The sequence below is a fragment of the Orycteropus afer genome, unplaced genomic scaffold (assembly GCF_000298275.1).
Source record: "Orycteropus afer afer isolate SDZICR_OR568_19922 unplaced genomic scaffold, OryAfe1.0 scaffold00723, whole genome shotgun sequence".
NCBI lineage: Eukaryota > Metazoa > Chordata > Mammalia > Tubulidentata > Orycteropodidae > Orycteropus > Orycteropus afer.
This window is the reverse complement of record NW_006922310.1, coordinates 211358-225752: the sequence shown is the minus strand read 5'-3', so window position 1 is coordinate 225752 and position 14395 is coordinate 211358. Positions and strand designations below refer to the sequence as shown.

The following is a 14395-nucleotide window of genomic DNA, read 5'->3' as shown; positions in this document are numbered from 1 at the left end:
TGAGAACTGTTGGAATACAGTGTTTTACTATTTTAAATTTCTATCGAGTTATACCAAAAATACTTTGTATTATTGTAATGACTGCAAATAAAACAATTTCTATGTTTTAGGCACACACACACATACACAAGCAAAACCCTAATAATATGCTATACAAGTCTTAGGCAAATGGTCTCTTGTTTTCATAGTTAGATAGTGTTGCTTAGGTCAGTATAATAAGTGAAAAGGAACATTAGCTGTTTATTTGATACCATCCCACATATTATATTCCTGGCTTTCCAATAAAATTCCTTTTTTCCAAGTAAAAACTTAACATAGAATCTTATCATCTTGGGCCTGGATTGCTAAAGGAGTAAAGAAATTCCTTTCTACCTTTTCCAAATCGGCTAAGACTTACCAATTCTTCACTTCCTGATTATCAAGTCCCAAATTAAATGTTTACAGAACACATAAAGCATTCTAGAGATCATTTCATTTTGTAAATATTTATAGGATATCTACCATGTGCAAGCCACAATTCTAGGTGCTGAGTATACAGTAGTTAACAAAACACAAAATATCCCAGTCATCTTAGTGGTTACATTCTTCAGAGGAGACCAATTAAAAATAAGTTATTATATACTGAAAGTGTTATAGGAAAACAATGAAATAGTATAAAGGTTTTAGGCAGTTTTGTAGTAAAGTATATAGAGTTGTGAGGCAAAACTTTACTGATGAGGTAACATTTAGGAGATCTGAATTATTGAGTTAGTGTATGCTGTGTTGTGTATATTCTCAACAACAGTGAAAAAAATAGAGAGGAAAGATATCTGAAGGAAGTGTGGGACTGCAAATATCTCAAGGAAGAACATTTCATGTCAATGAAATGGCAAGTGAAAAAGCTATTAGATAAAAACTGGCCTAACATGTTTGACCACTAGTGAAAACCTTATGAATAGCAGTGAAACTCACTCTTGATATATTACTGGAAAGCTTTATGAATAGCCCTGAAACGTTGTCTGATACAGTGCCGGAAGATGAGCCCTCTTGTCGGAAGGCACTCAAAATATGACTGAGGAAGAGCTGCCTCCTCAGAGCCGAAATTAATGATGTGGATGGTGTAAAGCTTTCAGGACCTCCCATTTGCTGATGTGGCACGACTCAAGATGTGAAGAAACAGCTGCAAACATCCATTAATAAGCAGAACATGTAATATATAAAGTATGAATCTAGGAAAATTGGAAGTTGTCAAAAATGAAATGGAATGCATAAAGATTCATATCCTAGGCATTAGTGAGCTGGAATGGACTGGTTTTGGCTATTTTGAATCAGACAACCATACTATGCCAGGAATGACAAATTGAAGAGGCATGGTGTGGCATCGTCACAAAGACTGTTTCATGATCTATCCTGAAGTGGAGTGCTCTCAGTGATAGGATAATATCCATACACCTACAAGGAATGCCAGTGAATACTACTGTTATTCAAATTTACACACCAACCATAAAAGCCCAAGACGAGGAAACTGAAGATTTTTACCAACTTCTGTAGTTTGAAATTGACCAGACATGCAATCAAGATGAGTCAATTATCACTGGTGACTGGAATGCAAAAGTTGGAAAACAAGAATCACTGGGTAGCTGGACAATACAGCCTTGGTGATAGAAATGACGCTGGAGATCACATGATAGAATTTTTCAAGACCAATGACTTTTTCATTGCAAATACTTTTTTTCAACAACACAAACAACTGCTATACATGTGGATTTTGCCAGATGGAGTACACAGGCATCACAGTGACTACATCTGTGCAAAGAGGCGATGGAGAATCTCAATATTTTCAGCCAAAAGAAGGCCAGGAGCTGACTGTGGAGCAGACCATAAGTTGCTTATATGCAAGTTCAAGTTGAAGCTGAAGATCATTAAAGCAGAATTTTGCTTGAAGGGAAAATATTAGTATATTGTGTTTATAATTAAACAATTGGTATGGCAGTTTTGGGCTAGGCCACAGAACAGTTTTTGACACATAGTAGACATTCAGTATATATTTGTTATGTGAATGAATAAAGGCATTCTGTGTCTCTGGTTTTTATCTGATCATTATCAGGTTGTTAATTGTTGTTGTTATGTGCCCTTGAGTCAGACCTGAGTCATAGCGACCCCTCCTTGGGTTTCTGAGGTGGTATCACTATGGAAGTAGATTGCCCAACCTTCCTTCCGAGGAGGATTTGAATGGCCAGCCTTCTGGTTAGCAGTCAAATGCCTTAGGTACTGTGCTACCAGAGCTTGTTAATTAGAAGGACAGAAAGCTAATTGTTTACCGATTTAATTAATAGCAATTTTTTGAGCATCATGCAACTTAAGTCATGTTCTGTTGACAATTTCAAAGGATTCTGCTCAAGGAAACCCTTTAAGAAATAGGTGTTTTCTTAGAAATTCACATTAAACTTGCTGCCATCAAGTCAGTCCCGACTTATATAGCGACCCCTCCTTGGGTTTCCAAGGTGGTATCTCTACAGAAGTAGATTACCCTACCTTCCTTCCAAGAAGTGGCTCATGGGTTTGAACCACCAGCCTTTTGGTTATCAGTCAAATGCTTTAGACACTATGCCACCAGAGCTCTTAGAAATTCACATGCAAATGAAATTTTTTTTTATATTACTTGATGTCTAGTTGAAGTAAATCTGTGCTGAATTTATTTGTAATACATTTAATTATACCTTGATTTGTAAAAGTTATATGTTTTGCTGTAAAATCAACTTTTTGGTGAGGTGAGCAAAAAGGATAACCTATTATCAGCAGAACCATATATCAAATTCTTTTCTGTTTTCTTGTTCAAATTTCAGGGGAAGGAAAATGGCTCCGAAACATTGACTATTACCGTTTAGATGGTTCTACTACTGCACAGTCAAGGAAGAAGTGGGCTGAAGAATTTAACGATGAAACTAATGTGAGGTAAGAAACATTTTTTCCATGTGTAGAGTTTTTAAAAATTCATTTAAAATTTACATACAGTCAAATTCACTCTTTTTGGTGTACACTCCTATACAACACAACACAATTGAACGCTGTCAAGTTGGATCCTACTCATAACGACCCCTCCTTGTGTTTCCAAGGCAGTATTACTACAGATGTAGATTGCCCAACCTTCCTTTCAAGGAGTGGCTGGTACACTTCTGTAAGTTTTCACAGCTGTAAGATATAAAATTAAAATGCAAAACGGTTTCATCACCTCCAAAAAATTTCACTCATGGCTTTTTATAGTCACATCCTTTCTTCCCTTCACTTCCGGCAACCAGTCATATGTTATCTACCCCAATAGTTTTACCTTTTCTAGAATGTCATATAAATGAAAGTCATAAAATTTGTATCCCTTTGATTCTTAAGACATTGCACATATCATTGGTTGATTTCCTTTAATTGCTTAGTAGTAGTCCATTTTGTATATGTATTACATTTTATTTATCCATTCCCAGTTGAGAGGGATGTTTTAGTTGTTTCCAGTTTTTGATGATTACATTCAAAGCAGCTGTCAACATTCCTTTGCAAGTTTTTATGTGAGTATACATTCAAAAGAAAGAATCAACATAAATCCAATCCCAAAATGCAAAGATTAATCATATCCACTCTTTCCCACTTCTCAGTTATCTCTGATACCAGTTGCCCATGTGACACTCTTATTCTTCCCCTAGTTCACAAGGTAAAAGGCCACTATTTTTCAGACTGCCATATAGGCAGATACCAACTGCAAATTCAGCACTTCACACAACATCCTTATGTCTGGCCTACTGGCCGCAAATTTGGGGTTTTCCCACTACCCCTCCAGGATGCCAGAAACAAGCTCAGAGCCTCCCCTGATACCTTGCACTTTTACCTACTAGCTTCCACTATGCCTTTAGGCTTGATAATCCACTGTAATAGCTCACAGAACTCAAAGAAAGTACTATACTTTATGATTACAGATTTATTATAGCAAAAGGATACAAATCAGATTCATCATAAAGAAGAGATGCATGGGCAAATTCTGAGAGGGTTTTCAACATGGAGCTTCCATATCCCAAAGAGGGCATATTACCCTCCATTCACCGACCAGGAAGTTCTTGGAACTTCTGTGTTCAGAACCTTTACTAGCTTCACCATGTACTCATGATCATGTGCTCATTGAATGCACATGATAGATTAGCTCATGCCTTGTAAAGTTAGTTCCTAACAAGCTCACAGGTGATCTTTGTGATCTGGCTAGCCCCCACTCAATAACACAGATCCTCATGTGTAGTCTGTAGGTTTTACATAATAGAGGCACCTCAGTTACTCAGGAAATTACAAAGGTTATCTCTTAGGAAGCAAGGAGAAAGGCCAACTCTCTCTCTGAAAGATAATCCATTGCATCACGATATGTATTTACTCAAATAAAATGAAAATCCTGGAATAGAATTGCTGAGTGATCTATTAAGTGTATGCTTAACTTTGTAAGAAACTACCAGTTTTTCAAAGTGATTGTCCAGTTTTATATTCCAATTAACAAACTATGAAATCACCAATTATTCTGCATTCTTATCAGCACTTTATATCTTCATTTTTATTTTTCCCATTCTGTGTAAGTAGTGGTATCTCATGTGGTTTTAATATGCATTTGCATAATGATAGATGATATTCAGTATTTTTACATTATTTACTGGCTATTTTTATATCTTCTTGGATCATATATCAGTTATAGGATTTTAAAGAGTTTTCATTATTTCCTTATTTGTTATAGAAATATGAAACATATTCTTTAAACCACTGTAGGTATAGGATGTGTTGTGTGTGTTGTTGATGTTGCTTTTAAGTGTTAATATTTTACAAGTCAAACTGCATTTGAAAAACAAAAATTTATGTATATATATGTACATATATACATAAAAACACACATACAAATATATGAAAGCATACTCTTTGAGAAAATGATAAAGTAAATGGAGTTAGTTCAGTGAAAAGACAACTAATGTTTTTCTTAATTAATGCTTTAAAGAAGAAAAGTTATTAAACTGTGTGTATCACTTATGTTTTAATTCCAGCAGAATCATGAATTACCTAGGCTTAAAGCTAGAGAAATTTGGTTAGATCATAGGAAGAGTATATTCTATTAGGTATTTCAAACCTATAGAGTCTGGGAAAACTTACATAGGGATGGTTTGAGTATGTTGTTGTTGTCAGGTGCCATCAAGTCGTCTCTGATTCACAGCAACCCTATGTACAGCAGAGCAAAATACTGCCCAGTCCTGTGGCAGCTCCCCGATCCTTACTATACCTAAGCCCATCCTTGTAACCACTGTGTCAGACCAACTCGTTGAGGGGCTTCCCTTTTTGCGTTGACCCTCCAATTTACCAAGCATGATACTCTTCTCCAGGGAATGGTCCCTTTTTACAACATGACCAAAGTAGGTGAGAGAAAGTCTGGCCATTCTTGCTTCCAATGAGCATTCCAGCTATACTTCTTCCAGGACATATTTGCTAGTTCTTTTAGCAGTCCATGGTATTTTCAGCATTCTTTGCCAACACCACAACTCAAAAGTATCGACTCTTCTTCGATTTTCTTTATGCATTGTCCATGTCTCACATGCATATGAGGTGATTGAAGATACCGTGGCAGTGTCAGGCACACCTTAGTTTTCAAGATGATACCTTTGCTCTTCAGCACTTGAAAGAGGTCTTTTGCATCAAATTTGCTCAGTGCAATACGTCATCTGCTATCTTGACTGCTGCTTCCATTGGTGTTGATTATAGAACCAAGTAATGTGAAGTCTGACAACTTCAGTCTTTTCTACATTTATCGTGATGCTGCTTATTGTTACAGTTGTGAGGATTTTTGTTTTCTTTTTATTGAGGTGTATTGCATAGGGCAGACTGTAGTCTTCAGTCTTTATCAGTAAGTGCTTCAAGTCATCCTCACTTTCAGCAAGCAAAGTTGTGTCATCAGTGTATCGCAGGTTGTTAATGAGCACTCCCTTCTTGATTGTAAACCATGCAGTGTCCCTTGTTCTGTTCAAATGACAGCCTCCTGGTCTATGTACAGGTTCTTCATGAGTACACTCACGTGTTCTGGAATTCCCATTCTTCTCAATGTTATACACAATTTCTTATGATCTACACAATTGAATGCCTATACATAGTCAATAAAACACAAGTAAACATCTTTCTGGTATCCTTTGCTTTCAGCCAAGATCCATCTGACATCATTAATGATTAATGATTGTTCCACATCCTCTTCTGAACCCAACTTGCATTTGTAGAAGTTCTTTATCAGTATACTGCTGCAACTGTTTTAGAATTATCTTCAGTAAGATTTTACTTGCATGTGATATTAATGATATTATTCAATAATTTCCACATTCTGTGGGATCACCTTTCTTTGGAATGGGCACCAATATGGAACTCCTCCAGTACACTCACTCAACTTTTGTGTTGCAGTCACCAGTGATAATCAGCATCTCTTGAATGCATGTTCAGTTAATTTCAGAATGCAGAAGTTGGTAAAAATCTTCAATTACCTCATCTTGGGCTTTGGTTGTTAGTGTGTAAATTTGAATAAAAGTAGTATTCAGTGGACTTCCTTGTAGGCATACGGATATTATCCTATCACTGACAGCATTGTACTTTATCATAGATCTTGAAACATTCTTTGTGATGATGAATGCCACACCATTCCTGTTTAATTTTTCATTCCCAGTATAGTAGATTATATGGTTGATTCAACGTGGCCAAAACCGGTCCATTTCAGCTCAGTAATGCCTTGGATATCAGTCTTTATGTGTTCCATTTCATTTTTGACAACTTTCTATTTTCTTAGACTCACACTTCATACATTCCATGTTCTAATTATTAATGGATGTTTACAGCTGTTTCTTCTAATTTTGAGTCATGCCACGTCAGCAGATGGATGTCTTGAAAGCTCTTCTTTATCCATATCATTAAGGTCGATTCTACTGTGATGAAGATGCTCTTTCCCAGTGGTATTTTGAGTGCCTTCCAACCTGAGAGGCTCATCTTCTGGCAGTGTATTGGACATTGATTAAGGACTATTCATAAAGTTATCCAGTAATATATCAGACAGTGTTTCACTGCTATTCAAAAGATTTTCCCTGGCCAATTATTTGAGAAGTGGATGGTCTCTTCCTTCTTCCAGTCTGTCTCATTCTTGTAGCTCCGCTGAAACCCACCCACCATGAGCAACCCTGCTGGTGTTTGGAACACCAGTGGCACAGTCTCCAGCCTCAGTGGAACACACAAGCCAGCACAGTATGACATAACTGACAGACAAGTTGTCTTCCTTAGCTATTCCAAACCCCTCTGCTCTCTTCCTGGCCTTCCCTCTTACCTGTATCTGGTGGTCAGCCTTGGCTTCTTGCTTCCTGCCTGGGGGCTCTCTCTCCCCTTACTATATCTATCTGGCCGTTGATCCCTGGCTTCCTATTTCCTGCCTGGGGGCTCTCTCTCCCCTTACCTGTATCTGGCCATTGATCCCTGGCTTCCTGTTTCCTGCCTGGGGGCTCTCTTTCCCCTTACCTGTATCTGGCCATTGATCCCTGGATTCCTGTTCCCTGCCTGGGGGCTCTCTCTCCCCTTACCTGTATTTGGCCATCAATCCCTGGCTTCCCACTTCCTGCCCGGGGGCTCTCAGTCATAAAAGCATCTGATTATATAAATGTTGAAAGAAAAATATATTTTTATATACTGTTTGACATGTTATTATTACTTGTACATGAGTGTGAAGAAGTAATTTCATTAATTGAATAACCATAATCTTATTTGTCAGAGTTAACCTAAAATTTGGCTTACTCAGTTTTCTAAATTTGTAAATATGGCAATAATATAATATCTGTCATATAATATTCATACTTCATGACCAGAAGGGAGAATACTGACATGTGGATGTTGAATTGTCTGCTTGGCTTACTCACTAGTAAATTTTTGTTGTTGTTGTTATGTTCCGTTGAGTCAGCCCCGACTCATAGCGACCCCTCCTTGGTTTGCCGAGACAGTATCACTACAGAAGTAGATCGTCCAGTCTTCCTTCCAAGGAGTGGCTGATGAATTTAAATCGCCAACCTTCTAGTTAGCAGTCAAGTGCCTTAGGCACTATGCTACCAGAGCTCCTTCACTAGTAAATTAGTCACCCCTTATAAACACATGGGAGCACTGGTGGCATAGTGCCTAAGGCATTTGACTGCTAACCAGAGGGCTGGTGGTTCAACCCCACCAGCCACTCCTCCGAAAGAAGAGTGAGCAATCTACTTCTATAGAGGTATCACCTCAGAATCCTAAGGAAGGGACGCTGTAAGTCAGGATTGACTTAGTGGCAATAAGGAGATCTGGTGCCACACTGCCTAAAGCATTTAACTGCTAACCAGAAGATTGGGGGTTCAAACTCACCAGCTGCTCTGCAGAAGGAAGATGAAGCAATCTATTTCTGTAAAGATTTATTGCCTTAGATTCCCATTTGGGGTCACTATAAGTTGAAATTGATATGATGGCAGTGGTTTTGGATTTCTTTTTTTAATAAACACATGCCAAAATGTATCTCTGATTCACATTCATGCTTTAGGCATATATACATTTTATGGATTTGGGAATTTATATGTGTGTTTCCACATGTGTCCTGATTAAATGCACAAATGTTAAAGATTATGTCTATATTCTAATTTTTCGGGGGTTAATAATTTTCAGACATTAGTGTATAGACATAACCCTTGTTTACACAGGGAGCTTTGGTAGTATAGTGCTACCTAAGGCATTTGACTGCTAACCAGAAGGCTGGTGATTCAAACCCACCAGCCACTCTTCAGAAGGAAGTAGTGATACTGCCTCGGAAACCCAAGGAGGGGTTGCTATGGGTTGGATTTTACTTGATGGCAGTGAGAGGGCCTTGTTTATATTAAAGTATTTTGAAAGACGACACATTTAGATAAACTTTAAGATTATGACTATAGCTGTTTTCTTCTAATATGGGCAGAAGGTATTATAATGTTTGGCAGTCTTAGGTTTCCAGTTAGCTTGGTTCTGTTTTTTAAAACTTTTAATCTAGAAATAGTAATAGATTGATAGAAAATTACAAAGATAGTAAAGAAAGATCCTGATGGCACTTCACCTAATTTTTCCTAATGCTTACATCAAGGAAGGTTGGGCAATCCTACTTCCGTAGTGATACTGCCTCGGAAACTCAAGGAGGGGTCGCTATGAGTCGGGGCCGTCTCGATGGCACATAACAACAACAACAACAACATCTTATTTAACTATAATGTAATATCAAAACAAAGAAATTTACATTGTTTCAATTTGTGTATATAGTTTTCTGTCATTTTATCACGTTGTGGTAGTTATATTTGTGTGTCAACTTGGCTTGGCCTGGTTGAGTGGCTGGGCAGCTAGTGGTAGTTATTTCCCATGATGAGAATGACAATCAACTCCATGGTGGGATCTACCACAAGCAGCTAAGTAGCTGCCTTTGGGATGTGGTCTGCTTCCTGTGTATAAGGAGAAGTCTTGGGAATGGTCTCTAGCCTGTGGCATGCTTGGACTTGACATGTAGCCGCGTCATTGATCAGCAGCCTGCTATGCTCTGCCTACTTTGGGACTTACAGTGGACTTAAGTTAATGGCCTGCCATGTGGTTTGGTAACATCAGGACTGTGCCTTTTTAGTTATCAACCTTCGTGCTTCTCAGCCTCAGCAGCCAGCAGCTGTCAGAGTGTAGAAACGCCTCTAGCTCCAGCGGACCAGTAGCAGGAGGTGGAGCTGGACCCCAAGGTTGAGGGGCTTTCACCCAGCCCCTAGAGCCTGGCACTTGAACTTGGACTTAAAGCCCCTAAATTGTAAGAATAAACTCCTGTTTGTTAATTTGTGGTATATTTCTTGTCAGAGTGGCACTAGGTAACCAGAACACACGTATAGAGATTTGTGTTACTATCCATGCAGTCTAGATGCAAAATTACTCCATCACCACAAATATCTCCCTCTTAGTACCCTTTCATGGTCACACCTGTCCTTACTACCAACACTATCACTATCCCTAACCTCTGACAATGACTAAATTCTAATTTCCCTTTATAATTGTGTCATGTTGTTGTTTGTGGTTGTTACAGTTGAATTTATTCCAAGTTATAACAACCCATGTGTTACAGAGTACAAATGTTCCATAGGATTTTCTTGGCTATAATCTTAATGAAAGCAGATTGCCAGGCCTATCTTTTGTTGTATTGCTGAGTGGGTTTGAACGAAGAACCTTTAGGTTAACATTTTATTGCAAAGCATCTGCACCACCTAGGGATCTTGATTTGTCACAGGGAGACTGTTGTATAAATGGAAGCATACTGTTTGTATATGTCATTGGTTGTATCCTTTCATCATGTTTATTAAATCTCTGTGCTGTGCAAATAATCTGAGAAGCTGAAATGTATGAAGAAGAAAGCAGTATCAGAATTGCAGGAAGATTCATTAATAATATGCAACATGCAGATGACACAGCTTAGCTTGCTGAAAGTGAAGAGAACTTGAAGCACTTACTGATGAAGATCAAAGGCTACAGCCTTCAGTATGGATTGCACCTGAATATTAAGACAACAGAAATCCTCACAACTGGACCAATAAGCAGCATCATGATAAACGGAGAAAAGATAGAAGTTGTCAAAGATTTCATTTTACTTGTATCCACAGTCAACACACATGGAAGCAGCAGTCAAGATATCAAATGAAGTATTGCATGGGGCAAATAGGCTGCAAAAGACTTCTTTAAAGTTTTAAAAAGCAAACATAACACTTTGAGGACTAAGGTATGCCTGATCCAAACCATGGCATTTACATTTACCTCGTATTCATGTGGAAGCTAGACAAAGAATAGGAAGACCGAAGAAGAATTGATGCATTTGAATCATGATGTTGGTGGGGAATATTGAATATACCCTGGATTTCCAGATGAACGAACATCTACATGTACTTTAGAAGTATAGCTAGAATGCTCCTTAGAAGGTAAGATGATGAGATTTCGTCTCTCGTTCCTTAGACATATTATCAGGAGGGATCCATCCTTGGAGAAGGACATCATGTTTGGTAAAGTAGAGGATCAATAAAAAAAGACTCTCAATGAGATAAATTGACAGTGGCTACAACAAAGGGGCTCAAACATAACTACAATTTTCAGAATGGTGTAGGACTGGCCATTTTTTGTTCTGTTGCACATAGGGTCACTATGAGTTTGGGCCAATTCAGTGATACCTAACAACTACAAAACAGTATATGGTAAAGAGTTCCAGTGAGATGTTGGAATAGGCAGACAAATTACACAGACCCTCTTCAACAAAGAAAAGAGGAACCAATTAACACAGGTTCATAAGATGATAATCCTGGAGCCTTGAGCTTTGAGAGGAAGGTTACAGAGGTGGACTAAATTTCAACTCGTAGAAGAACCTGTGTGAAAACAGTGAAAAAAGAGACATGCGGAGCTGTTGACTTTCAGCGATCCTGATGGCATGGACAGTTTGAATATTGCCAAGTGGTGTTAAGACCTAGAAATTAACCTCTAAACTGGCCCTGCTAGGTAGGGGTTGCATAGAGGACTGCACTGGTGGCTGGGAATAAAAGGAGAAGCAGCAAAGAGGGAGATGGGCTGAGCTGTGGACTGTTGGCTGTCTGGCGGGTGCAGCCATTTTGAATGTTTAGAAGCACTTCGACTACTTTGGGTATTTAAAGGAACAACATTCTCTTAGGTTCCAGTGACCAAAGAATATGCTCTACTTCCTGGGAAACATAAGCACATTCTGGACACTGAAGACTGGAAAGGTGCACTATTCCCCTTGTTATTCTTATACCCCACACCCTCTTGGTGAACGAAGGTACAGCCATCCCTCACTCCCACCCCACCTTCTAGGCTGGCAGGAATTCCATCCCAGTCTCTGTGCTCTGATAGAGCCTGAGTGTCCTGTCCCACCCTGCCAAGATATTTTTTCTTTTCTTTTTTTTTTTTTTTAGTTTGTTTTTGTCTTTTAAAAATTTTTTTTCTTTCTTTTTTCTTTGTCCTTTTTAATTATTATTCTTCCTTCTTCCCTTCTTAGGTTCTGGTAGTCAGCTTTTTCTCTTTCCCTTTTTGTGGTTCTCATTTTTTTCTTCTTTGTGATTCTCTCCATTCTTTGTTTTTATTTTTGCATTTTTCCCATCTTTTTCTTCATTATTCTCCTACTCTACCTCTTTTCTCCTATTCCCCATTCCTGGATATTGCAGTTTCCACCTCCCTTTTCTAGTCATATTTCTTTTGGCTTTTTGAAGTTTTTCTTTATTTTCTCTCATTTATTGCCTGCCTTCTTTTTTTTCAGTTTCTTTTTTTCTGTCTTTGGTGATTGTTCCTATGTGTTTATGTGGTGTGTGTTTTTTTGTCACTTGCTTTTACTTTTTTGATGTTTTTTTTCAATTTTTGTTTTTTCCCCCCCCCCCCCCCCTGGTATTTGTTGCATATGTTTCTTTTTTTCTGTCTTTGGTGATTGTTCCTATGTGTTTATGTGGTGTGTGTTTTTTTGTCACTTGCTTTTACTTTTTTGATGTTTTTTTTCAATTTTTGTTTTTGTCTAACTGCGTGGGAGGCAGAAACCATGCCCTTACGACTCAACAACACTGGCATACATGAATACCAATAAGAGCTCAACTCACCCTTAACTGCTCTTCAGTAACAGTTAACAGAGACCTGTGCAGCCACTCTCATTCTCTGTCACAGCCACCATGTGGCAGGTGGTGAGTGCTTAAGTGATGCCAAGTAGCAAATAAAGGAGTACAGTACCCTGCTTACTCAGATATATCCAAACAGAACAAAAATCTTGGAAAAATCACACCAACGTACAATTACTAATAAAATATAAGTACAATGAAGTCACAGTGTTTTGGAGACAACAGACCATCACAGTCCACACAAGGAAGCAAGATAAAGCAGTAGAAACAGGGACCAAATACAGATCCAGAAGGCATTCCTGTGGAAGAAGCAACATTTGAACTCCCTAATAAGGAATTCAAAAGAATTTTATTTAGGTACCTTCAAGAGACTGAGGGACAAATCAAGGAAAACACTGACAAAATTAAGGAAACACAAAACCCTAGAACAATTTCAGGAAAATACAAGAACAAAATGAGAAAACAAATGAAAAATTAGAGATTATACAAAATATACAAATTGCAATTCAGAAGATTAATACTAAATTTTCAGAAACAGATAAGACTTGGAAAGGGCAAAGGAGTAGAATTGAATCAATGGAAGACAGAATTAATGAGATTGAAGACAAATACCTGAATACTTCTTTGGAAAGGGATCAATCAGAGAAAAAATCAAAATAAAATGAAGAAAGCCTAAGATTCATGCAGGATACCATTAAAAGGAATAACCTGTGTACAATCGGAATTCCAGAACAGGAAGAGAAAATAAAACCAATGAAAAATTGTCCAAGATTTGTTGGAAGAGAACTTCCGTGATATGATAAAAAATGAGAATGCATCCATTCAGTACGTCCAGTGAACTCCAAACAGTATAGACCCGAAAACAAAATCACCAAGGCGTCATCATCAAACTCACCAAAACCAAAGACAAAGAAAGAATCCTGAAATCACCAAAACCAAACTCACTGCTGTCAAGTCAGATCCTACTCATAGTGACCCCTTCTTTGGTTTCTGAGGCAGTATCACTACGGAAGTAGATAGCCCAACTTTGCTTCCGAGGAGTGGCTGGTGAGTTTGAACCACCAGCCTTCTAGTTAGCAGCCAGAGGGCAACCAATAAGACTAGTTCTGATTTCTGCACAGAAAACATGCAGGAGAGATGGTAATGGGATGGTATATATAAAGAGAAAAATTTTCAACAATGAATTATATACCCAGCAAAATTGTCCCTCAATATGGTGGCAAAATTAGATTTCCAATTAAGAAGAAATTAAGGGAATTAGTTAAAACCAGACTAACCTTACAAGAGATACTAAAGGGAGTTCTTTGAGCAGAGAAACAGTAATAGCAAACAACAACTTATTAATACACATGATGACATCACCCAGGAACCAACCCAGTTATGGAAGTATTCAAAGTACAATGAGCTTACAAGATTGTAAACAGGGAACCAGCGACATCTATTACCAAATGAGGACAACTAAAAAACTGCCTCGGAAACCCAAGGAGGGATCACTATGAGTTGGGTCCGACTTGACGGTACGTAACAACAACAACAACACATAACCAAAAGGGGAAAAATAGAGTAGTTATAGAACTTCTAAATGGTGAGGAAATCAAGAGAGTGGCAAGATAGAATGGGCTGTTTTACACTCGTGGAGAAAATTATAAATCACAGGGTCACCTCAAAGAAAAATGATAAACCTTCACATCACAATAAAAAAGAAGACAAGCACAAATATTCATCAA

General features: G+C 38.1%; 1 protein-coding gene across 1 annotated transcript in view; it reads left to right on the top strand.

Annotated features, from left to right (window-relative positions):
* ATRX (ATRX chromatin remodeler) overlaps nucleotides 1–14395 on the top strand; it is a 474500-nt gene that overhangs the window by 309969 nt on the left and 150136 nt on the right. Inside the window, exon 30 of the mRNA XM_007957255.2 lies at nucleotides 2826–2934. Within this exon, the coding sequence (XP_007955446.1) occupies nucleotides 2826–2934 (109 nt within the window). The remainder of the gene's footprint in view (nucleotides 1–2825; nucleotides 2935–14395) is intronic.